Below are 26029 nucleotides of genomic sequence, written 5' to 3' on the forward strand. Positions count from 1 at the left end.
TATTTATTCTGTGACTGTCTTTGTGCCAATGAAAGGTCACTGTGCAGGCTGTTCAGTGGTGGACTTGCAATGATGTGCTTTCTTCCTGGTGTGCTTCTCGGCATTGGGTGAGGTGGTCTGCTCTTCGGTGGTGGTGCCTGAAGGGGTCTGATCCAGCATGGTAGTGCGAGAGGTGGCCTCATCCATTAATTGATCATGAGATGTGGTCTGCTCCAAGGTGGCACCGAGAGAGGAAGTCTGCTCCACAGTGTCACTGAGAGAGGGGCTCTCCTCCAAGGTGGCACTGAGAGAGGAAGTCTGCTTATCTCTTGCGGTGCGAGATGGGGTCTTCTTCAAGGTGGCACTGTGAGGGGGAGTGTGTTCCGCAGTGTCACTGAGAGAGGGACTCTGCTCCAAGGTGGCACTGAGAGAGGACGTCTGCTTATCTCTGGCGGTGTGAGATGGAGACTTCTTCAAGGTGGCACTGTGAGAGGGAGTGTGCGCCGCAGTGTCGCTGTGAGAGGCACTCTGCTCCAAGGTGGCACTGTGTGTGGTCGTCTTTAAAGTGGCTCTACGAGAGGAGGTCTTCTCTTCATCGGCAATGTGAGAAGTGGTTTGTCTTACAACAGTACTACTAGAAGGGGCCAGCGCCCCAGTGGTGCTTTGTGAGTCAGTCTGCTTCATTGTGGCAGTGTGAGTGGGGGATTTATCCATGGTGGTACTGTGAGAGGGGGTCTGCTCCAAAGTAGCCCTGTGTGAGGGGGTATGGTCTAAGATGTCACTGTGGGGCGCAGTCTTTTCCAAGACCTGGCTCTGCGCCACTGTGGCACTGTGCACAGTGGCCTCCACATCCACACTGCGAGAGGGAGTTTGCTTCATTGCACCACTCCCCGATGGGGTCTTTTCCACAGTGGAACTTTGAGAGTGGGTCTGCTCCACTGTCAAACTGTGTGAGGTCTTCTCTGTTGTCATGGTGTGAGAAGGGGTCTGCACCATTGTCACACTGCCAGAGGAGGCCTGCTCCCTGATGGCACTGACTGAGGGGGTCCGTTCTATTGTCCTACTGTGATCGGGGCCCTGTAGCATGGTTGGGCGATGTTTTATGGTGGCATCGCGAGAAGAGTCCTCCTCCCCTGTGACTCTCTGAGAAGGAATGTGGTCCATGGTTGGACTGAGAGAGGGTGCCTGCTCTGTGGTTGTAGTGTCTGCTAGGGTCTTCTCCACAGCACTGGGAAAGGGGACCTGTTTTGTGGTGGCAATGTGAGAGGGTGTGTGCTCCAGGATGGCAGTATGAGAGACAGTGCCTTTAACAATGTCACTCGGAGATGGGGTCAGGCCCTCTCTGATACTACGAGAGGTGCTCTGAGAGGGGGTCGTCTTGAGAGTGGCACTGTGAGTACTGCTCTTCTGCCCTTTGGTTGTAATGTGAGACGGAGTCTGTTTGATGGAGGCAATAAGTGATGGTGTCTGCGCCACAGTTGCGGTGTAAGAAGGTGTTTGTTTAGCAGTGGCTCTGAAAGATGGTGTCTGCTTCTCGGCAATACTTTGAGATGAGGCCTGCTGCATTGCAATGCTTTGAGAGGGAGACTGCGTCATGGTGGCACCATCAGAAGATCTCTTCTCCTCAGACGTGATTTGAGAGGGGGTTTGCCCTAGGATGTCATGGGCAGTAGGGGTCTGCTTTGGTGTGGCGGGGTGGCCTTGCTCCAAAATGGTAGTAAGAGAGCTTGGCAGCTCCATGGTGGCTAGTTGGGTGGTAGGCAGCTGTAAAATGTCAGTGCCATAGGTAGGCATTTGAGAAATTGCACTCGGAGAGAGGTAATGCTTCAAGGTGGCACTGGCGGAAAGCTTTATGGTGATGCCATCTGCAGAGTGCAGATCTGCTTTGGCACCGATAGAGAGAGGCAACTGTGCAATGCCTCTAGGAGAGGGGTGCAGGTCTAGTGATGCGCTATGAGTGTGGGGCAGATGCATGGTTGTAGTGTGAGAGAGTAAATTGCCCCCAGTGCCACTGTGAGAGGTGGGACGCAAGGACTTCAGTTCCGCTGGGGCACTGAGAGAGTGAGGCAACTGTGCAAGGACTCTAGGAGAGGCGTACAGGTCCACTGGAACGCTATAAGAGTGAAGTAGAGGCATGGTTGAAGCGTGAGATAGGAAACCCAACCCAGTGCCACTGAGAGAGGTGGGACGTAAGGACTGCAGATCTGCTGGGGCACTGAGAGAGCGAGGCAGTTGCACTATGGCACTGTGAGCGGGAAACAGGACCACTGGGGCACTGTGAGAGAGGGATAGCCCCCTAGAGACAATGCCAGTGGGCATCTGTGATAATCGAGAAGCTGCGTCTGTCAGAAAAGAAAGATACTTTAATTTGTCTGGAGGACTTATAGTGTCTATGTGCCTGAATAGAAATGCTGTGTTGTGGGGGGAACTCTGCCAGTTTACCTTTTTGCTGAAGTCTCTGAAGTGCTTTTTCCGCAAGATTGACAATCTCCTGCGAAAATAACAAGAAGAAATCATCACTGGATGATCTTAAGTACACTTTTTTGTCTCCAAAGTCCTAAAAATGTTTTTGAGTATTTGGTGCAAATGCCAGTCCAAACACCAATGCAGTCTTAAAAGTAAATCAACATTTTTGTAGACTCCAAACTTTTACCCCATTACAGCTTAACCATAGTGCTGTGAAGTAATAGGGAAGCATGTGAATATATAAAGTTAAAAAATAAACTCAACAATGTACACTTCAAAAACAAAAACCATCCAAAACTATTTACCTACTAAAATATCAATATGCATCCAATGCCGGCACCAAAATCTTGACTCAACCATTTTGGACTAATGTTACCAAAATAACTAAACAGTCCTTCAATAGGTGAGCAGTGAGTCTGGTTGGTTTAAAAATATTTAACTGATCAGTTTTTTTTAAAGTAAAGTGATGTGAAAAAGAAAGTACACTCACTTGAGATACTATGCTTTTACCTACAAACACATATCTAGTCCCAATCATATATAAATCAAACCTCTTGTGGCACACACATTTCACTGCAAAGTACATCAGCCTTCAATCAGTAGGCTTGTGCAAAAAAGTTCCACTGTGATTTAGTAACCTATGGAACATTTCTTTAAGAGTTTGAGTTCAGTCTCTCACATCACCTAGGAAGAATTCTGCCCATTCTTCCTTACAAAATCGCTCGAGCATAATGATGTATGTGGACATTTGTTTATGCACACCGCTCTTTAGGTCCTACTACTCCACAGCTTCTCAGTGGGGCTGAGTTCTGGGTGTAGATGTCGCTATTCCAAAAACCGTATTCAATAAACTGGTGTGTTTTTGGATCACTGCCCTGTTGTTTGATAGACTTTCAGCTAAACTTTAGCTGATGGACAGATGGTTTCTAATTTTTCTTTAGAATGGGCTGGTGTAAAGATAAATTCATGATGGATTTAATGACTGTGAGGAGTTCAGAGTCTGCAGTTGCAAGGTGGGTAACAATCATCACCTCTCCACCACCTCACTAGATGATTGATAATCGGATTCTTCTGGTGATATGCAGTGTTTAGTTTTCACCAAGTATGTTGCAGCACAGGGCAGCCAAACAACTCCAGTTTGGGTTCATCTGTATAGAGAGTATCATTTTAAAGTTTTGTAGTTAATTCAGGTGATTGTAAATTGAATACCTGCAGGAATGTTCATTTTGAAGAATAGAGGCTTTCTCCTAGAGCCATTTCCATGAGACCATTGGTTTCGTAAAGGTAAAATCATAAACTCTGTGTACCAAAGTGATATTTGTGTAGATTCCCCGCGTGTAGTTTTAGGTTTCTTTCCAATTTCAAATAAGATACAGTGTCACAATGGGGTTAATTTGATGAGACACTTCCACCTTTTCCATTTGTAACTAATCTTTCCCTAATGTGGAATGATAGACTTCATACCGTTTAGAAATGGCTTTATACATGTTGACACATTGATGATCAGCAGCTACTGCATGTAAAGAGAGTAGAAAAAACGACACCTCCTAACACTAAACACCCATTCTTGAGGGGAATATAACTAAATATGTGACTTCAAGACATTGACAGTGATAATATTTATAAAGTGCAGCGAATGCCCAAGGGAGTCTTGGCGCTGGCATATGAGAGATAAGGGACAAAGGAAGAGTTTAAAAGACTGAGATTTGAGTAAAGCCTAGACTAGTACTGTAGCACAAAAAGTTAAGATTTCAGCTGTTTCCTGAAACTTGTAAGATTATGCAGATTTATGTAACTGGATGCACGGTTTATTCTAGAGTGCGCCTGTTAAAAAGACAAACCTTCTGCTCTCCAAGAGACTTTATTACATTTGGGAATGATAACGGTTATGGATGCCACAGAACGAAGGGCTCTCCTTGGCATATACCAGGAGAAGGACATCCTTAGATACTCTGGGCCTTTATTATGCAGAAATTTATAGGCCAAACAGAGTGCCTTAAAGGGAACTTGCTTTTTAATTGGCGAGTCTACACACGCAAGACGTACAGAAAGTCTACATCGACAGCTGGATCGCCACTCCATTGGGCATCCAGATATTGATGAATCACCAGTGCATTCCACATCCAGAATTCACCAAAAGAAGAAAACCACATGGACTAATAACATCAAAAGAATGAAAACTCCACATAGTACAACAGAAGAGAGGAAATCAGAGGGTGAAAAAGATACAATCACACTACACCAGTGCAGTACAAAACAGCCATCAAGGCAACAAAAGGACAACACTACTCCACAAGCATACTTGAAGTGGAATGCCCACCTAAGGAACTCCACACAATTCTAGCCAAATTCCATAATCCATAATGCTAAAATGCAGAAATGCTACAGTCACACTATTTCTATGAAAAAATCTCTATATCACTGATTTCAAACGTTGAAAAGATAGTAAAAGAGTGTTTGGAACACACAGCTAGCCTGCCCCCCTACACATGACACAACCTCCCTACACAGCAACACCACCACCCTGCTGGACAACCTCGCCAACCTCGGACTCAAGCAACTAGTGAACACCCCCACCCATTACGCCGGCCACACGCTCGACCCCATCTTCTCCTCCAGCAAGTACATCTCCTTCAGCCACAACCGGACTCCACTGGACAGACCACAGCTGCGTCCACTTCTCCTTCAAGAAAACCACAACCCACCAACACCCGCAACAGGCCACCCGCAGAAGCTGGAGCAAGATCACCGCCGACCAGCTCAGCATCTCCCTCAGTCAGAACCATCCCACCATCACAACAGACCCCAACGAAGCAGCCGGCAACCTCGCACAGTGGCTCGCTAGCTGCGCCGACGAACTCGCATCACTGAAGAAACCACCCAGCAGACCCCCACAGCAAGAACGCATCGTGGTTCACCGACGACCTCATAAACTCAAAGAAAACCTGCCGCTCCCTCGAGAAAATCTGGCGCCAGAACCAGACAACAGAGAACATGACAGCCCTCAAGAATGCCACCCGCAAGCACCACCAACTCATCTGCACCACCAAGAGAACTACATACAAACAACGTCTAGACAACAACACCCACAACAGCAAGGAACTCTTCAGCATCGTTAAAGAGCTCTCCAACCCCAGCAACAACGACATTACACCCTCGCAAGACCTCTGCGACTCACTCGCCTCGTTTTTCCACCGCATGATCGCCGACATACATGACGGCTTCGGCGCACAGACCACGTGCCCAATCACCAAACCAGCGCACCCAACCGCCACCCTCTGCACCTGGACCCCGGTCAGCACCGAAGACACCGCCCGCACAATGAGCCCCATCCACTCCGGCTTCCCTACCGACCCATGCCCACACCACATCTTTAACAAAGCCGACTTCATCATCGCACCCCAACTCCGGGACGTCATCAACAGCTCCTTCGCATCCGCCACCTTCCCGGAGAGCTGGAAGCATGCCGAGGTCAACGCCCTCCTGAAAAGACCCACCGCGGACCCCACGGACCTCAAGAACTTTTGACCCATCTATCTCCTTCCTTTTCCTGCCAAAGTCATCGAGAAGACTGTCAACAAACAACTCTCCGCCTTCCTCGAAACAAAAGGATCCCTCGACCCGTCACAGTCCGGTTTCCGAGCAAACCACAGCACCGAGACCGCCCTCATCGCAGCTACCGACGACATCAGGTCAATGCTCGACAACGGGGAAACCACCGCCCTCATCCTCCTGGATCTCTCAGCAGCCTTCGACACGGTATGCCACCACACCCTGATACAACGCCTCAGCGACACCGGAATCCAAGGCGCGGCCCTGGAGTGGATCATCTTTTTCCCTCGCCGGAAGAACCCAGAGTCCGCCCCCCCTCATTCCGGTCCGCGGCTACCGAAGTAATCTGCGACGTTCCACAAGGATCCTCACTCAGCCCCACCCTCTTCAACGTCTACATGAGCCTCCTCGCAGCCATCACACGCAAACACAACCTCAACATCATCTCCTACGCCGACGACACACAGCTGATCCTCTCCCTCACCAACGACCCGGACACCGCCAGAGCCAGCCTCCAGGAAGGAATGAAAGACGTCGCGGAATGGATGAAGCTCAGCCGGCTGAAACTGAACTCAGACAAGACGGAAGTCCTCATCCTGGGACCATCTCCCTCTGCCTTGGACGACTCCTGGTGTCCACCTGCCCTGGGCACCGCCCCCAAACCCACAGACCACGCACGCAACCTGGGCATCATCCTGGACTCCTCACTCACGATGACCAAGCAAGTCAACGCCGTCTCATCATCCTGTTTCAACACCCTGTGCATGCTCCGAAAAATCTTCCGATGGATCCCCACCGCAACCAGGAAGATTGTCATCCAGGCCCTTGTCACCAGCCGCCTGGACTACGGAAACACCCTCTACGCCGGAACCACAGCCAAGCTCCAGAAAAGACTACAGCGCATACAGAACGCCTCGGCAAGACTCATCCTGGACCTCCCCCGCCACAGCCACATCTCTGCCCATCTGAGAGACCTGTACTGGCTCCCCGTCAGCAAGAGAATCACATTCCGACTCCTCACCCACGCACACAAGGCTCTCCACGACGCGGGCCCCATGTACCTCAGCAACCACCTCGAATTATACACACCAACCCGCCAGCCTCGCCCTCGCCACCGTCCCACAAATTTGCAAAGCCACCGCCGGGGGAAGATCCTTCTCCTATCTTGCAGCCGAGACATGGAACTCCCTCCCCACCCACCTCCGGCTGACCCAGGACCATCTCGCCTTCAGGAAACAACTCAAGACCTGGCTGTTCAAACAGTAGCGACCCCCACCCCCAGAGCCTTGAGACCCTAACGGGTGAGTAGCGCGCTCTACAAATTCCTTGATTGATTGATTGATTGAACCTCCTCAAAGAGGAACAGCCCCAGTCTTCTGCCACTAAATACTTTCAATACCCTCTCTGAAAAATAATTCTGAAACATTGTCATTTTAAGCAGACTATTAGGATCACCTTCAGACCAGCTCATCCTCAAAGCTTTAACAATGCCCTACACAAAGCCTGTACAGGGGAGGTAGCTAGAAACCTACTCAATAGGTCTGTGGAATTAGGGTCTTTACTGTCTACATTGAAACCCCAGGGGGGTAGTGTACCCCCTGCCCTGCTTTAGCAGCTACAGCGAGGTGGGGTTCTTTATGGGCCTCTAATCTGCAACTTGGCAGATAAAACACAGAAGGAACAAAGAAGGATGACGTGAAAGAAAAGGAAAAGAAGGATCAGCAAGTGGATGCATGAATGGGTGGATGGAAGGATGAGTGGGTGGATGAAAGGATGGATAGATGTAAGAAAGTGCCTTCTTTTTGCTTGGTTGCCAAACTGTTCATGTACTTTGACTGAGTGTGTCTTGGGTTCCTGCTAACCAGGTACCCCGGGCCTATGTTATTTCCCTAAATTGCCTTAATACAAAACCCGATTGGCACCTCTCTGGCCACATGTAAGTCCCTTGTAAATGGTTCCATAGGTACCAAGGGCCCTGCGGCCAGGGAAGCCTAAGCGTTGCAGCACTTATTGTGCAACCCTTAGAGGCCCTGGACCTTTATATACACACACTGTTATTGCAGGCTGCATGTTTTGTTGCAGAACAAAATAAAAAGTTGACATGGCACACATCCCTGTGTGCCATGCCTACAACCCACTGCCTTGGCATAGGTCAGCCACCCCTCTAGAGTATATGGTGCTGGGAGTTTGTCATTATGAACTCCACATAACCATAATGGCTTTACTGAAAACTGGGAAGTTTGGAATCAAACTTCTCAACACATTACACCCACACAGATGCCAGTCTGGGATTTAATGAAAAATGCACTCAGAGGGCATCTTAGAGATGTCCCCTCAAAAACGACCTAACTGTAGTGTCCTGACTGAGTGGCTGCTCGCCAGCTGCCACCACCAGACATTTTTCTGGACACCTGGGTCGAGAACCTGCTGCTGTCAGGGGTCTGAAACAATGCACATCCTGGGATGAGGTGCCAAGCCTCCTCCACCAGGAGGATACCTTCCACCTCCCCTCCCTCCTAACCCCTTACTTCTTAGAGAGAAAAGGCCCCAGTGGCCCTGACTCCAAGAATACACCTCTCAGCACCTAGAGCCCACACAGGTGGGTCAGGTACTTCTGAGGACATTGAGGACAGTCTCAATGAAGAGACCAACCTCTTAGTGAGGGTGATTAGATCTAGAGACCAGGTTCCTGGCTGTGGAAAAAGACGAGCAGAGATGGGCTTAGCTCCCATCAATGGTGGCAGCAATATACCAGATAGGGACAGAGAGCAATCATGATCCCAAAATCCCGAAAGGGATTGTCCACAAATATGAGGAAGGTGATGACATCACCAAATGGTTCACAGCTTTTGTGAGGGCTTGTGAAATGAGAAAAGTGAAGAAGTCACACTAGGGGGCAAGCCTCTGGGAATTGTTCACTGGTAACTGCAGGGACAGACTCCTGATCCTTACAGGGGCAGGTGCTGGGTCTTATGGCCTCATCATGAAGGGCTTTGGACTCACAACTGAGAAATTTAGAATTAGATTCAGGGGGATGACAAAACCCAAAATCAGTCCTGGAGTGACTACGTTGACTACTCAGTAAGGCACTAGATGGATGGTTAACTGGCAATAATGTGCATAATTTCAATGGACTTTACAATTTGTTTATGAAGGGACATATTTTGAGTAATTGCAGTAATGAAAAGTTAGATCAACATTTGGTAGACCTTAGTCTAATTTCTCCCCAAGAAATTGGGAAAGAAAGCAGACCACTGGGTCAAGACTAGGGTAACAGAAACAACCACTGGGTGTGACCAAAAGAAAGGGGTTACAAAACCTCCCCATGGGAAAGGGGGTGAGACCCCTAAGGATAAAAAGCCAGAGACTTCAAAAGGGCCGCAATAACCTGCTCAGGGTGGTGGGTCCAAAAACTCTTCCCAGACCACTGGTAAATGCAAAGGAAAGAACTTTGATACTCTAAAGGCCTGGTGTTTCAACTGTAAGAAGTTGGAACACTTAACTGGAGACGCTACTTGTCCTAGAAAGAAACCCCCTAGTCCTCCTACAGCTACTACTGGGTGGGGTCAGTCTCTAGATGGGATCAACAGTATGCCCAGAGCCAATCAGGGCTCACACTAAAGCAGTTCTAGTCACTGAGGGTGAAGTTGAGTTTGCCACTTTAGCTGTGCGGCCACCCAACTTAAAGAAGTATTTGCAATACCTCTGGATCGATGGAACTAGAATAGAAGCCCTGAGGGATACAGTTGCCAGTGTAACTATGATGAGAGACACACTGTTTTCCCCAGAGCAATACCTGATTGGGAAATCTTACCAAGTCACCAATGGTGACAGTGTTACTAATAACCATGCCATGGCTATGGTGACATTAGACCGTTGGGGGGTTACTGGCCTGAAACAGGTAGTGGTCTCTCCAAAGCTTCCAGCTGCATATCTACTTGGGAATGACCTGGAGACCTCAGCATGGGCTGACGTAGAATTGAAAACCCATGCTGCAATGCTGGACGTCCCTGCGATTGTGTGTGTCAAGACCAGAGCACAGAGCCGAAAGCAGGTTTAAAAAAGGAAGTGTTGGAGCCTGAAAGAATGGCCCAGCCTTCCAAGAGGAAAGATCAGAAGTCTGGGAAACCTATTCTGAACAGCCAAAAACTCAGGACCCCTCTCCTCAGGGAGAGGACTTGAAAGCCCCAGAGGGAACTGAGCCCATGTACCTTGTCCTTACCAGGTTGATTTCTAAGGCCCAGGGGGACCCACTAAATAAGAGCTGTGCTTTGGACAGCAGACCTGTCCCAACTGTTGAAAGCCAGAGGCAGCAAGCTGCTGCACAGAAAAGGGGAGATGTCAGTGGTACCCACAGAGCCTATTGGGAGAAGGGACACTGAGGTCAGAGACCCCAACCCTGGAGCCACTACTAGAGTTGTAGTGCCTCAGAAGAACAGGGTGTTCTTACTCACTTTGGCTCATGGCATCCCCCTAGCTGGACATCTGGACCACACAGAACTTGGGAAAGGCTAGGTAGCCACTTTTACTGGCCCCAGATGTCTCAGAAGGTAACTGATTTTGTCAGCTACTATTTCTCCTGTCAAGCCAGTGGCAAAACAGGTGGACACCCAAAGGCCCCCTTAATTCCACTACCAGTGGTTCGGGTTCCCTTTGAAAGGGTAGTTGTGGACATAGTGGGTCCACTTGAACCTCCCACAGCATCAGGAAACAAATTCATACTGATGGTAGTGGATCATGCCACCAGGTATCCTGAGGCAATTCCCCTTAGGACTACTACAACTCCTGCAGAAGCCAAGGCCCTCATTGGTGTTTTCACCAGGGTAGGGGATCCTAAGGAGGTGGTTTCAGACAGAGGATAAAGCTTCATGTCTGCTTACCTCAAACATCTGTGGAAAGAGTGTGGAGTGCAGTACACATTTACTACACCCTATCACCAACAATCCAATGGTCGTGTTGAACGGTTTAACAAGACATTGAAGGGCAAGATTATGGGGCTCCCTGAAAAGCACAAAAGGAAATGGGATGTCCTCTTACCATGCTTGCTTTTCGCCTACAGAGAGGTGCCTCAGAAGGGAGATGGGTTTTCCCCTTTTGAACTTCTGTTTGGCCATCCTGTTAGGGGTCCACTCTGTCTTGTAAAAGAGGGTTGAGGGAAGCCTCTCCAAGAACCGAAACTAGATATTTAGAATCTGTACTATGCCTAAGGTCCAGAATGGTAGAGCACATGGAAAAGCTCCCAAAACTCCTGAGGCCAGCCAGGAGCTCCAGAAGCACTGGTATGACCAAAAAGCTGCACTGGTGGAATTCCAACCATGGCAAAAGGTTTGGGCATTGGAGCCTATGGAATGGAGGGGCCCTTAACCCATCTTAGAGAAGAAAAGTGAGGTCAACTACTTGGTGGACCTGGGCACAAGGAGGACCCCCCAAAAAGCACGATCCATGTGAACCGCCTTAAGCTTTTCCATGACAAGGCTGACAGCTGACCGCTGTGGAATTTCGCTTCCTCTTTTGCTCCGCAGCATTGCCAATTTGCTCCAGTTCAGGAAGAGCCTGAAGACCTGGCTTTTTAATCTTTAGGCTGTTCTCACTGTTTTCTTTTTTTTCTTTTCTCATTTTCGCTGTGCTGTTATTTTTACTCTGAGTTGCAGGTGGAAAGCGCCGGGACACTCCTCCCTAGTAGCCGTGCGCTATATAAAAGTCTCATAACATAACATAACATCACTATGCTGATGATGACTGTGAGGATCAGGAGACTGAGAGTGAACCTCTCCCTGACCTCCTTTCTTACAGCCCCAAAGATGGGTCAGTAGATTGAGTTGTCTATTCAGACACCCTCTCTGCCCAGTAGCAGGCTGACTACAAGCAAGTCTTGCAGCAGTATGCTAAGCTCTTTTCCTTAACCCCATGTCAGACAAACGGGTGTACCCATGATGTGGACAGAGGGGAAAGATCTTTCGAAAATCTGATCAAGTTAATGAAAGCATCAGAGCTGAAGTCAGGTCAGCAAGATGCTGGATTTAGGGGTTATTGAACCCTCTGAGAGCCTCTGGGCCAGCCCAGTGGTTCTAGTCCCCAAACCTCATCCACAGGGTGGAAAGAGAGAAATGAGGTTCTGTGTGGACTTAAACACCTTCGATGCTCATGACGAGCTCAGCTCGTCATGAGGTATACCTCTAGTGTGCTCATGACGAGCTGAGCTCGTCATGAGCACACCCATTTACATTAGGGCCCAGCACAGGAGAAGGATACCATCAGCAGCGATGGTGATAGAGGCCACAACACCAGGACAGATTCTCACCCTATCCCAAGAGCTGATGAGTTGCTAGACAAATTGGGTGCAGCCACATTTCTAAGTACCTTTGACTTAACTGCTGGGTACTGGCAGAATGGGATGGCACCAGGAGCAAAAGAAAAGACCGCATTCTCCACACCTGATGGGCATTATAAGTTTACTGGGATGCCTTTTGTTTTAACCCTTTCGATGCTGATGACGAGCTCAGCTCGTCATCACCCACGGGTGTCGTGTGCTGATGACGAGCTGAGCTCGTCATAGAAGCACCAAAATCGTAATTTGCAGCACAGGGCAAAAATCCCCGCAGCAGCCATGTGGTTAAAGAATGCGCCTGCCACTTTCCAAAGGTTGGTGAATCAAGTCCTTGCTGGATTGGAGGCCTATAGTGCAGCATATCTAGATGATATTGCTATCTTTAGCTACGCCTAGCAGGAATACCTGATCCACCTGGGGTAGTTTTTAAAAGCCATGCAAACTGCAGGCCTAACTGTCAAGGAATCCAAATGCCAGATAAAGCAGGCAACTATGGTGTAATTGGGCCACTTTGTTGGTGGAGGCCAATTGCAACCCTTGCAGACCAAGATCCAGGTCATCCTTTACTGGGTAGCTCCAACCACCCAAACTCAAGTCAGGGCACTCCTTAGCGTGACTGGGTACTACAGGAGGTATGTGAAAGGATATGGGTCCATTGTGACACCCCTCACAGAACTCACCTCCAAGAAGATGCCCAAAAAGGCAAACTGGACAGTTACCCGTCAAAAGGCTTTTGACACCCTGAAAGAGGCAATGTGCTCCACCAATCCTCAAAGCTCCAGACTATACCAAGCAGTTCATTGTGCAGATTGATGCCTCTGAGCTAGGAATAGGAGCGGTCCTATCCCGGACCAATGATGGAGTCCAAGACCAAACTGTTGATTTTATAAGCAGGAGGGAGGGAGGGGGACTTTCTCTCTCTCTCCTCCCCTCCCCCCCCAGAAGGGTCGACATGCACACATACCTGTGTGCCATGCCTAAAACACACTGCCCTGGCATAGGTCAGCCACCCCTCTAGCTGGGTGCACTATACCAGTAGTGAGGGTACAGGTGCATGAGCCCTGTACCCCTACAGTGTCTAAACCAATTCTTAGACATTGTAAGTGCAGTAATAGTTTGTCATTAAGAACTCCACAGCATCATAATGGCTTTTTCTTAAACTTTATTTTTCAATTAATACATCATAAACAATAACACACAATTGGCATCAAATCAGTGTATGTAAGCAGATCAACAACGTCATTAGCGGCATTTAGGACTACAGGCGGCATCAGGGTAGGAACGGGCTCACGGGGAAGGGATACAATAGCATACAATTAAAGGCGCGAGGATCACAATCACGGCTGGCAAATCATTCAGGGCAAGTTCAATAATCAAGGTAGCAATAACAACCATTTCATCAAAGGAGCAATTCAAGAATTAACTGTGGGCATTTGTTCAACAGGTCCTTAAGCGGGAATAAACATTTCACTACTCTCACTAGGCAGAAATAAACATCTCCTCACGCAAGGGTAAACCTCTCCTTAAGCAGGTATAAACATTTACCTGATCAGAAGTACACGGTTCAGTAATAACCATATCAGGAATCACATCCCCTGGGACTCAGGTACCGCTTATTTAGATACACCCCTGTGGAACTGCTCCTCGAGTACAGTTCTCAAGGCCTAATTCGGGCTCTTGTCCAGTCCACAGTACACGATGGGCATAACTAGGGCCAACAGGGCCCAACAACAGTCTCCCCCCACGAGGAGGGGCGGCCACGGGGGCCCCGCTCTTCCTCCGGCCTCCTACCCGGGAGGGTTTACCTTTGGCTTCGGCCCTACCCGGGCCCTTGCGGTGGTTGCTGGCTCAGGGAGGGTGGCTCCAGCCCTCCAGGAGGCCTCACTCGGCCCGATGCTGCCGGAGGCTGGTCGGGGAGGCTCGCGGTCCTTGGAGAGCCCCCACGCCGCGAAGGAGTAAGTCCCGGACCTCGTGCTGACTCCTCCGACCCGGGGACAATCAGGCACGGCCTCAGGAAAGGCACGCCCGCAGCCGCCAATGGCAGTGCAGCCTGCGGGGGCGCAACAACCAAGGCCCAATGAATGCGCAGTGCTGGCGGGGGGCGGAGTCCAGTATGCGCCCCCATCACGTGACGCTGGAATCAGGCTTCGGGGCCTAGCGCGGCCCACTCCAAATTCCGGCGACCCTCTCTTGACACCGGGGGCCACCGCAACGATGTCGACAAGTTGGGGAGGGTCCTCAGGCAGGCGCCAGGCCGCGACTGCGTCTAAAAGCCCAGGTAGGGGTCCGCACAACAAGGGGTGGCAGCGGCGCTATACCACAGCGCCGAAGACGGCAGGCAGCGCTCCGATGCAGCAGGCAGCGCTCCGGGGCACACAGCGGGGATCGCAGTGAGTACAGCAGTGCTTGGGTGTTCCAGCGCTTAGGGAGTCCACCTTCACGGGCCCCAGCGCCAGAAGGCACGATTCGCGCTCAGGCACCTACAGCGCTTTGGAGCCGGTCACAGCAGCGCTCACAGCGCCCGGGCCTGCAGACGGTCTCAGAGGCCCAGCGCTTCTTAGGGGGCGCAGGACATGTCAGCCAGTGAGCGTGTTAGCGCCTAACAGTCAGTTCAGTCCAGGCAGCTTAGTCATGGTTAGGTTAGGTTAGGTTAATGACATTTATTAAGCGCTTGGTTGCACAGAGAACAGTGCGTCCCTGCGCTGACAGCCCTACCTACATCTCTTCAGCTTAGTTCACAGAGGCAGGACAGCGCAGGAGGCACAGGCTAAGTCAAGGGGTGCAGAGTTGACACAGCGTCAGTACCTGGTTGATCCCCAGTGGTCCTGGTTAGCACAGGTAAGTATTCTTCTCGGCGCTAGATGGTTCCTGCATCCTTTGGAAGTAGATTCTTGAGGGGGGGGTTGAGTTGGTGGCTGAAGACCGGTTGGTCTCAGTAGGTCACTGCAGGTGGTCCCTGGGTTCCCCTCCCGCCGGGCCAGATGTGGGCTAAATCAGAGTCCCTCACTCAGCTTGGTGGGCAGCGCCTAAGCCCTGTCACCCTCAGTGGCATAGGTTCCCCTCTAGGCCCTACCGCCTAAGTCTCCTGCCTAGGTTCCCCCAGGTCAGTGTTGCCCCAACTGGCTAAAAGATTTCCCTCCTTTCCTTAAATATACCCAGGTCAGGTGACCACTCTCTAAGGCGGCAAATGGAGACCCCTCTCCTATTCCGGAACATTTCAGGGGCTTCCCTAGTCTAGCTATGGGCAGAAAAAGGCGGGCTGGTGTTGCAACAGTATCTAGGGTCCCAGCCAGCTCCTGACTAATAGGATGCTACTAAAAAGACCACTCCTCAGTAGCCGCGGTCTGTGGCATCCTTGTTGGAAGGAGAGAGCACCTGCACCTTAGCACTGATTAGCAATGGTAAGGCGCCCGGAGACCTAGGTCCAACAGGGAAAGACCACCCTAGGGCTGACAGGTCTAACAGGAAGGAACCAGGCTTGGTGCTGATGCAGGTGGTACACATCACTAGAATCCACCCCCTTGCTCCCCGTCAGACCCAGACCCAACGGGCGTATCCAGCCCACTGCCCCCACTGTCAGTCGTGCCTTGTGCGGAGAGCTCCTCTTCTGCTAGCCCCGACGCACACATGACGCGCCAGGCCATTAAGTCATCCTGCAGCTTCTCATCCCTCTGAGTGAGTTGCTTGTGAGTTTCCTCAGCCAGGGACCACTCCTGTACATCTCTGAGCCAAATGGGCACCTCCGGGGCCCTCTGCCCCATCCAGGTTATTGCCACTCTGTGCCTGGCTAGTACCAGCATTAGTTGTAGGAATTTATATGAAAGCCCCTTTTTCTTGGGTTTCCGGACTAACGCAAGCAGACAATGCAGGGGTTCGAGTGCCATCCGAAGGCCTCTAGCTGAGACCATTCGCTCCACCACCCTCACCCAGTATCGCCTGACCAAAGGGCAGTCCCAGGCTAGGTGTAGGAAGCCCGCTTTCTCAGCGTTACATCTGTATCCTCTATCCCCAGAGATAAGCTGCAGGGAAACTGGGGTTAGGTAGGTCCGGTGTAAAAAATTGAAGTGCGTTAGTTTAAACCTTGCGTTGCATGAGACCTTACACATGAGTGAGCCTATGCGCCCATTGTGTCTGTTCCAGTGGAATGCTGAGATTCGCCTCCCAGGCTGCCCAGGATGGTGGCACCGCTGAGGTTGACCATAATGGCATTACTAAAAACTGGTAAGTTTGGTATCAAACTTCTCAGCACATTAAACCCACACTGATGCCAGTGTGGGATTTAATGAAAAATGCACTTGGAGGGCATCTTAGAGATGCCAGCTGAAAAACGACCTAACTCTTAGTGTCCGGCTGAGTGGCTACTCGCCAGCTGCCACCACCAGTCATTTTTGTGGACCCCAGGGTCGAGAGCCTGCTGCTCTCGGGGGTCTGAAACAATTCACATCCTGGGACGAGGTGCCAAGCTTCCAACCCCAGGATGGGCAGGGTCCACAAAGGGGAAGCTTTAAAGGCTTTCCGCCTTTGTGAGCTACTCCAGCAATTGGCCCCCACTGGTTTTGACCCCTACTTTGGGTGGGAGAATCAGCAGGAAAACCAAGTGAGGGAGGGAGGGAGGTGTGGCCACCTTTGCCAACCCCACCCCTCAGATGGGGGAGGCGAGGTGAAGCACAACTCTCAGTCCCCGCCAGCTTGCTGATGGGGGACCCAGCCAACCAGAGAGAGGCATATGCCCCCTTCCCACTGGAGGGTGGCTTAATAGGGGGTGTACCCACCCCAAGGAAGAGACCCATTGGTCCCGACCTTTACTTACCTGTAATGCCCCTAAATATAGTATTTAGGGGCAACCCTGTACCTTGCTTTTTCAGATGAGAATCGACCAGAAGAAGAAGGACTGAAGAAGCTGTGCTGAACTAAGAAGAGGAGGATGGCCTCTGACTTGGCCCCAGCCCTACTGGTCTGTCTGCATCTCGAACCTGCTCCAGCGAAATCCCGGTGTCCTGCAGCCAGCAGCCCTCAAGAACCCAAAGAACCTGCCCTGCTTTCCAAAACCAAGACTTTTTCTCCTGTGAGCGCCGGATTTGCTCACCCACTGAATCTGGCTCTAGCCAAATCCATGAGTCCACACCACTCTGCACCTGATGCCTCGAGTTAGAGTGGCCCAACCCCACAAGGTGGTCTCCTGACCTGCCTCGAATTTCAACTTGACACCTGCAGCCCCTTTCTGAAGGATCCTTCTGACTACGACCGGAGCTGGTAGGAAAACCCAAAGCCTGAAGACACCCCTGCACCAGATGTCCCACAGCCTTGGGTTGTCTAACCGATGGTGTCCCAGAAGCCCCAGAGATTCTAAGAAAACAAGTTACTTACCTGTAACTTTGGTTCCCCAGTATTGGTAACTTTCATAAATTTCCATGCTTTGTATCAAAAAGAAAGAAAGGCCTAGGCCTCATCTCATTTTGTAGCATATCCACCTCTTTTTGTAAAAGAGACCAAAATCTTGCAACAACCAATCAGATTAGCCTCAACCCATAGAATCCTCATGAGAGAGCCTCAGAGCCTCAGATTTTCGTGCCAAAATCCAGTAACCACTTTTGCTGAAGGCTGAGCTTTCCCAGGGGAGGGGGGTGGGCGCATGGGAATCTATGAAAGTTACCAATACTGGGGAACCAAAGTTACAGGTAAGTAACTTGTTTTCTTGCCCCAGTATTAGAACTTTCATAGATTCTCATACTTTGTATCAGAGTAGCTAGCAGTAAGTCACCAGTGCACATTTTGCTACATGAGTATTACAATATCTCTGCATAACCGTCAGCATATGACAATCATATACCTTGTAACAATACATCAGAAACATTATGTGATACAAAATGTGCAATCATAGGAAGGAGGGATAGAAGGGAAAGCTCACCTCTCATTGGAAAAGATTCCTCAGGACTGCTTGTCCTACTGCCGCTTCGCTCCTTATGAAAGAGTCCAGGCAGTAATGCTTTGTGAATGTATGGGCACTGCTCCATGTAGCCGACTTACAAATGTCTTTTATAGGGACTCCAGCGAAGAGAACTGCCGAAGATGAAACCGATCTTGTGGAGTGAGCTCGTACATGTCTCTCCAGCGACTTTCCTGACGCTTGGTGGCAACATCGAATTGAGCGACCGCTGACCCTCCTGGTAGGTCGCTCCCCGTCCACGCAGCTCCGACTGTGTGCCCCTGCTGCCGCTGCCACTGCCGCTGGTAAGTGTCCTCCGTCCTTTATGCTTTCTGTGCCACTGTCTCCCCCTCTTGTGCCTCGTTTTCTGCCCTCTGTTCCACCCGTTTTGCCCTCGCTTTTTTGTGCACTTCTGCCCTCTGTTCCACCTGTTTTTAGGTCTCGCTATTCGATGCGCACGCATCGAGCTTGCGAGTATATAGGGCTTTAAACAAACTTTACCTAACTGGGCGATTTGGTGCTGTGCCCGTGGCTTTTAGGTCAATGCGCAAGCGCATTGACCTAAAATGCGCGTGCACATCACCAAATCGCCGTCTGTTCCCTCAGTTCCCTCAGTTCCCGCACTCCAGGCCCCTGCTGCTTTCACACCCTCTCCCCGCTCCGCCCCCTCCCCTGCCCGCCGTGTCGCATTTCTCCTCCCCCTTCCCCTTCTCTGCCTTCCCTCCGTCTTGTTTTTTTTTTTTACCCGCTCCGCCCCCTCCCCTGCCCGCCGTGTCGCATTTTTCCTTCAAATGCTTCCACCCAGTTTGCGATCCTGTACACATTCATTCCCATTGTTTCCAGGATCCTTACATCGACCCAATAGACTACTGCGTGACTCCAACAGGCTCCCTCAACATCCTAAAAATAGCCTGCACAGACCGCCAGTACAGTCCCTCACACCACCAAAAACGGAGCTCTCTCCCGCCTCCCTTTCTCTCTCAGTTTTACACAAGCAGCCCACACTACCTGACGCGCACACTTGGCACTCAGTGACCCTGGACACTGAACTCCCGCTGTTGACCAGAAGAGGGCGGAAAGCGGCCCTGACACACTTCCGGGTTCGAGTTAATCTGTACTGAACTCTAACACACACACAGAGCGATTGAACAAACACACCAGCCCTTAATGTACAGTGCTACGGTGCCCTGGGGCGCGAGGGTCATATCATGGGTGGGGAGCACTGCGTGGGGAGGGCGGCAGGAAGTATTATGTCTTCTGCCAGTAATTGTGACTGGCTGATAACAGCCTATTTCACAACACGCCGGCAAGCACACTGCATGCTTGCATTAAAGAGACGGCTCTAAGCCCGAGAACAGGATCAGAGATGTTTTTGCTTGTCAGTCTCTCTGCTCTATCTTTCTTTTTATCTGTTTCCTCCTCCTTCCTGTCTCTCTTTTTTCCTGCTGTTAATGCCCTGCGATGCCTTTGCTAGATCTTCACTAGGAAATAAAGAAACGGCGTGATTCTAAATTAGTTATTTTAATCATAGGATGGTTTCGCTATTTGCCCGATTTGGAATATAAATTGAATTGTCTTGATTTGGTTGTTTCTTCCCCAGCAGCATCTGTTCCCCAGCCTGCCGAGAGCAGCTCTTCACGCTCCGCCCTCTCCCTACTCTCTCTCCCCTCACGACGCTCTTCCCGCTCCGCCCCCTCCCCACTCTCTCTCCCAGCACACCTCCCCCTCACACCCACCACCACTCCATCCACCACCACATCCACCACAACCACCACCCCATCCACCACCACCACATCCACCATCACCACATCCACCGCATCCACCACCACCGCATCCACCACCACATCCACCATCAACACCACATTCACCATCACATCCACCACCACCACCACCACCACCACATCCACCATCACCTCCACATCCACCATGACATCCACCACCACATTCACCACCACTGCATCCACCACCACCACCACACCCACCACCACTACATCCACCACCACATCCACCACCACCACATCCACCACCACCACATCCACCACATCCACCACCACCACATCCACCACCACCACCACCACCACCGCATCCACCATCACCACATCCACCGCATCCACCACCACCACATCCACCACCACCACATCCACCACCACATCCACCATCAACACCACATCCACCATCACATCCACCACCACCACCACATCCACCATCACCTCCACATCCACCATGACATCCACCACCACATCCACCACCACCACATCCACCACCACATCCACCACCACATCCACCATCTCATCCACCACCACATCCACCACACCCACCGCCATCACTTCCACCACCATCACTTCCACCACCACATCCACCACCACTTTCACCACATCCACAACCGCCACATCCACCACCACCACATCCACCACATCACCACCACATCCACCACCTCCACCACCACCAACACCACCAACACATCCACCGGATCTATGATGTTACAACGCGTTATTTTACAATGCAGGCTGTAACATCGCAACTTTTACAACGCAGGTTCCATGACATCGGATGCCATTACAATGCAGGACATTACATAGCAGATGCTATTACAACGCATACCATTACATCGTAAGTATAGGTAAGTATAACTTTTTAAAAAATATGTAATTAAGTTAATTTAATTAATTTAATTTAACTAATATAATTAAATTAATTTTAAAATTGTAATTAATTTAATTTATTTAAATAAGTTTAATTTACTTTAAAATTGGAATTAATGTAATTTAATTAATTTAATATAATTGTATTAATTTAATACATTTTATAATAGTAATTATTTTAATTTAATTAATTTAATTAATATAATTGAATTAATCTTAAAATTGTAATTAATATGATTTAATAAATTTAATTAAATTTAATTAATTTAATTAATTTAATTTAATTAGTCGTACTTTAAAAAAAATAAACCCTAAAAATACCCCTGTACCCTAAAACCCAAACCCAGCCCTAAAACCTAAAAATACCCCTGTACCCCAAAACCCAAACCCAGCCCTGAAACCTAAAAATACCCCTGTACCCCAAAACCCAAACCCAGCCCTAAAACCTAAAAATACCACTGTACCCCAAAACCCAAACCCAGCCCTAAAACCTAAAAATACCCCTGTACCCCAAAACCCAAACCCAGCCCTAAAACCTAAAAACACCCCTGTACCCCAAAACCCAAACCCAGCCCTAAAAATACCCCTGTACCCCAAAACCCAAACCCAGCCCTAAAACCTAAAAATACCCCTGTACCCCAAAACCCAAACCCAGCCCTAAAACCTAAAAATACCCCTGTACTCCAAAACCCAGCCCTAAAACTTAAAAATACCCCTGTACCCCAAAACCCAAACCCAGCCCTAAAACCTAAAAATACCCCTGTACCCCAAAACCCAAACCCAGCCCTAAAACCTAAAAGTACCCCTGTACCCCAAAACCTAAACCCAGCCCTAAAACCTAAAAATACCCAGTACCCCAAAACATATACTCCTATACTCATACTTATTTTAAAAATTACTTAAATTAATATATTTAATTTATCATATTAAAAAACATAAATAAATATATTTATTTATAATTAATATTAATAAAATTAATTAAATAATATTAAATAAAATAAAAAAAAACTTATACACTTACCAATACTTACGATGTAATGGTATGCGTTGTAATAGCATCTGCTATGTAATGTCCTGCGTTGTAATAGCATCCGATGTAATGGAACCAGCGTTGTAAAAGCTGCGTTGTAACAGCATTACGATGTAAAAGTTGCGATGTAACAGTAACATACCGTGTGGCTCTGTGTGTTTGTAGGTGCAAATGCAATGTTCTTGGATTTTCGTCACACTAACATACACTGAACATAATCTTCACAAAAGTTATTTACAAACGTTTAAGCTATTGCCATTATAAATTACAATAACTTTTATTTAAGTATTAATTATTTACAAAATTAAAAGCCATTGTTATTTGTAATATCAATACATCTAAGTCACGTAAATACAACACACATTGCATTACAAATGCTATAGGTGTCACATTTGCAAAAGTTAAAACTATTGACATTGTAACTGACAAAGCTATTAATTTTGCTACTTTCAAAACCAACACATAAATTAAAAAAGTGTAATTTACAATACCAATAGCTCAAACTTTCCTAATGCGAGACCTATTGCATTTCCAATGCTTGTTTACCTCGTTTTTGTGCCTTTCTGCCCTCATTTCCACCCGTTTTTCCCTCGTTTTTTGTACCCTTCTGCCCTCTGTTCCACCCGTTTTTCCCTCGTTTTTTGTGCCCTTCTGCCCTCTGTTCCACCCGTTTTCCCCTCGTTTTTTGTACCCTTCTGCCCTCTGTTCCACCCGTTTTTCCCTCGTTTTTTGTACCCTTCTGCCCTCTGTTCCACCCGTTTTTCCCTCGTTTTTTGTGCCCTTCTGCCCTCTGTTCCACCCGTTTTTCCCTCGTTTTTTGTGCCTTTCTGCCCTCTGTTCCACTCATTTTTCCTTCGTTTTTTGCGCCCTTCTGCCCACTGTTCCACTCGTTTTTTGTGCCCTTCTGCCCTCTGTTCCACATGTTTTTTTGTGCCCCTCTTGTCTTCTGTTGCACTCGTTTCCCACTCCGCTTGGCCCCCTACAGCCCTGCCCCCCTGACTGCCCACTGCCCAATCGCTGCTACCGCCTCCCAGCGGCTCCTCTCTCCCACCTCACCATATATGCCGGACACTGCATGGTGAGGTGAGCGACCCCTGACCCTCCTGGTAGTTCGCTCCCCCTCCACGCAGCTCCGACTGTGTGCCCCTGCTGCCGCTGCCACTGGTAAGTGTCCTCCGTCCTTTTTGCTTTCTGTGCCACTGTCTCCCCCTATTGTGCCTCGTTTTCTGCCCTCTGTTCCACCCGTTTTTCCCTCGTTTTTTGTGCTCTTCTGCCCTCTGTTCCACCCGTTTTTCCCTCGTTTTTGGCCTTTCTGCCCTTTGTTCCACTCCTTTTTCCTTAGTTTTTGTGCCTTTCTGCCCTCTGTTCCACCCTTTTTCCCCTCGTTTTTTGTGCCTTTCTGCCCTTATTCCACTCGTTTTTCCTTCGTCTTTTGTGCCCTTCTGCCCATTGTTCCACTAGTTTTTTGTGCCCTTCTGCCCTCTGTTCCACTCGTTTTTTTGTGCCTCTCTTGTCTTCTGTTGCACTCGTTTCCCACTCCGCTGTGCCCCCTACAGCCCTGCCCCCCTGACTGCCTACTGCCCAATCGCTGCTCCCGCCTCCCAGCTGCTCCTCCCTCCCACCTCCCCATATATGCCGGAAGCTGCGCGGTGAGGTGAGCGACCCCTGACCCTCCTGGTAGGTCGCTCCCCCTCCACGCAGCACCGACTGTGTGCCCTGCTGCCGCTGCCACTGCCGCTGGTAAGTGTCCTCCGTCCTTTTTGCTTTCTGTGCCACTGTCTCCCCCTCTTGTGCCTCGTTTTCTGCTCTCTGCCACTCGTTCCCCCCCCTTGTGCCCCAATTTGCCTTCTGTACCACTGTTTTCCCCTCTTTGTGCCTCATTTTCTGCTCTGTGCCACTCGTTTCCCCCCCCTTGTGCCCCATTTTGCTTTCTGTAACACTGTTTCCCCGCCGCAGTGCCCCCTGCGGCCCTACCCACTCACTGCTCCCGCCTCCCAGTTGCTCCTCCCTCCCACCTTCCCATATATGCCGGATGCTGCACAGCCGCGCAGCGGATGTAATGCTGGCACGCCTAACGCAAGCCCGTTTGCGCCCGTCTGCGCCTGGACCGCGCCCGGCGCCAGAACCCCTGGACCCCGCGAACGCCACACCACCAGACTCCACTACGACGTCAGCACCCTCCAGGCACTCAACGCTGGCGGAAACCACACCTGCTTCCAGGCCGCCCCGAAACGGACCCACAGACCCTTCTCCTGCCGCACCTGCAGCTTCACCTGCGACAGAGCCACCAAACCTCCAAGGACTGGACCCAACCACCTCCGCTGCATACTCCTCAATACCCGCTCCGCACACAAACACACTGTCGAGCTCCGAGATCTGCTCAACACCTCCACCCCAGACGTGGCCTTCCTGATTGAAACCTGGTGGAACGACTCCTCGGCGCCCGACATCGCCATAGCCATCCGGGACGGCTACAAGATCACCCGCAGGGATCGCGCCAACGGAATCAGAGGAGGAATAGCCATCGTCCACAAGTCCACCCTCAAGGTCGCCACCCACGCAGACGACACCCTGAACACCGCCGAACACCTCCACTTCCGGATCCACACCGACCCCAACACCACCTCAGAGGAACACTCATCTACAGACCCCCCGGACTCTGGGCTCAGTTCAGCGACTCCATCGCCGACCTCGCCAGCACCCACGCACTCGCCTCCAGAGACTACATCCTCCTCTGGGACCTGAACTTCCATCTCGAGTACAACACCGACGCCAACTCTGCCACCCTGATCGACAACCTCGCCAACCCTGGCCTCAGACAACTCATCACTATCCCCACGCCGCCGGCCACACGCTGGACCCCTTCTTCTCCACAAGCACCCACGTCGCCTTCGACCACACCACCGAACTTCACTGGACCGACCACCGCTGCATCCATTTCACCTTCAAGAAACCAACCATGCACCACCGCACCCAACAGCTGCCTCGCCGCTACTGGAGCAAAGTCACCGAAGACCAGCTGATCACCACCCTCGCCCAGAACCCACCCGCCGACCCCACCAACCCAGACGCCGCAGCCTGCAACCTCAGACAGTGGATCGACAACTGCGCCAACACCCTCACCCCGCTGAAGAAACCCTCCAACAGTCACGCCAGCAAGAGAGCCACCTGGTTCACCGACGGGCTCCAGACCTCCAGACCTCCAAACGCGCATGCCGGAAACTGGAGAAGATATGGCTCCACGAACGCACTCCGGACAACCACGCAGCCCACAATGACGCCACCCGCAGACATCACCACCTCATCAGATTAGCCAAGAGATCCGCCTTCAAAGACCGCTTGGATAACCACGCACACGACAGCAAGGAGCTCTTCAGGATTGTAAAGGAACTCTCCAACCCCAGCACCAACGCCAACGACATCCCACCCTCACAAGAACTGTGCGACTCACTAGCCATCTTCTTCCACCGCAAGATCGCTGACATCCACGACAGCTTCAGCACCACGACCCCCCCGACTACGCCAGACTCCACCTCCCCTGTGAACACTACCAGCTACAACCGCCCGACCACCTGGTCCAACGTCAACGACGAGACACTCAAGGTCATGAACTCTATCCACTCAGGATCTCCGTCAGACCCGTGCCCACACCACGTATTCAACAAAGCAGATGCAGCCATCGCACCCCAACTACGGAAGGTCATCAGTATCTCCTTCGAAACAGCGACATTCCCGGAAAGCTGAAAGCACGCCGAAATCAACGCCCTCAAGAAGCCCAAGGCAGACCCCAAGGACCTCAAGAACTTCCGGCCCATCTCCCTGTTCCCGTTCCCAGCAAAGGTCATCGAGAAAATCGTCAACATGCAATTGCCCGCCACGTGAAAGACAACAACATCTTGGACCCGTCCCAGTCTGGATTTAGACGAAACCACAGCACCGAGACAGCCCTCATCGCCGCCACAGACGACATCAGGCGCCAACTAGACAACGGCGAAACATCAGCCCTCATCCTCCTGGACCTGTCAGCCGCCTTCGACGCGGTCTGCAATCGCACTCTAAAGACACGCCTACTAGAAGCCGGAATCCAAGAGAAGGTCCTTGACTGG

General features: G+C 50.4%; 1 protein-coding gene across 2 annotated transcripts in view; it reads right to left on the reverse strand.

Annotated features, from left to right (window-relative positions):
• The window catches only part of STKLD1 (serine/threonine kinase like domain containing 1), a 376807-nt gene that overhangs the window by 62395 nt on the left and 288383 nt on the right, over positions 1 to 26029 (reverse strand). Inside the window, exons 19-20 of one of the 2 annotated variants that reach the window (XM_086924724.1) lie at positions 2422 to 2470; positions 3 to 2321 (exon numbers count right to left, since the gene is read on the reverse strand). In XM_086924724.1, the coding sequence (XP_086780850.1) occupies positions 37 to 2321; positions 2422 to 2470 (2334 nt within the window). In that variant the 3' untranslated portion in view covers positions 3 to 36. Of the gene's footprint in view, positions 1 to 2; positions 2322 to 2421; positions 2471 to 26029 lie in introns of those variants that run through there. The other variant, XM_086924725.1, reaches the window with a different exon arrangement.

Source organism: Lissotriton vulgaris, chromosome 5, assembly GCF_964263255.1.
Source record: "Lissotriton vulgaris chromosome 5, aLisVul1.2, whole genome shotgun sequence".
NCBI classification, from domain to species: Eukaryota; Metazoa; Chordata; class Amphibia; order Caudata; family Salamandridae; genus Lissotriton; species Lissotriton vulgaris.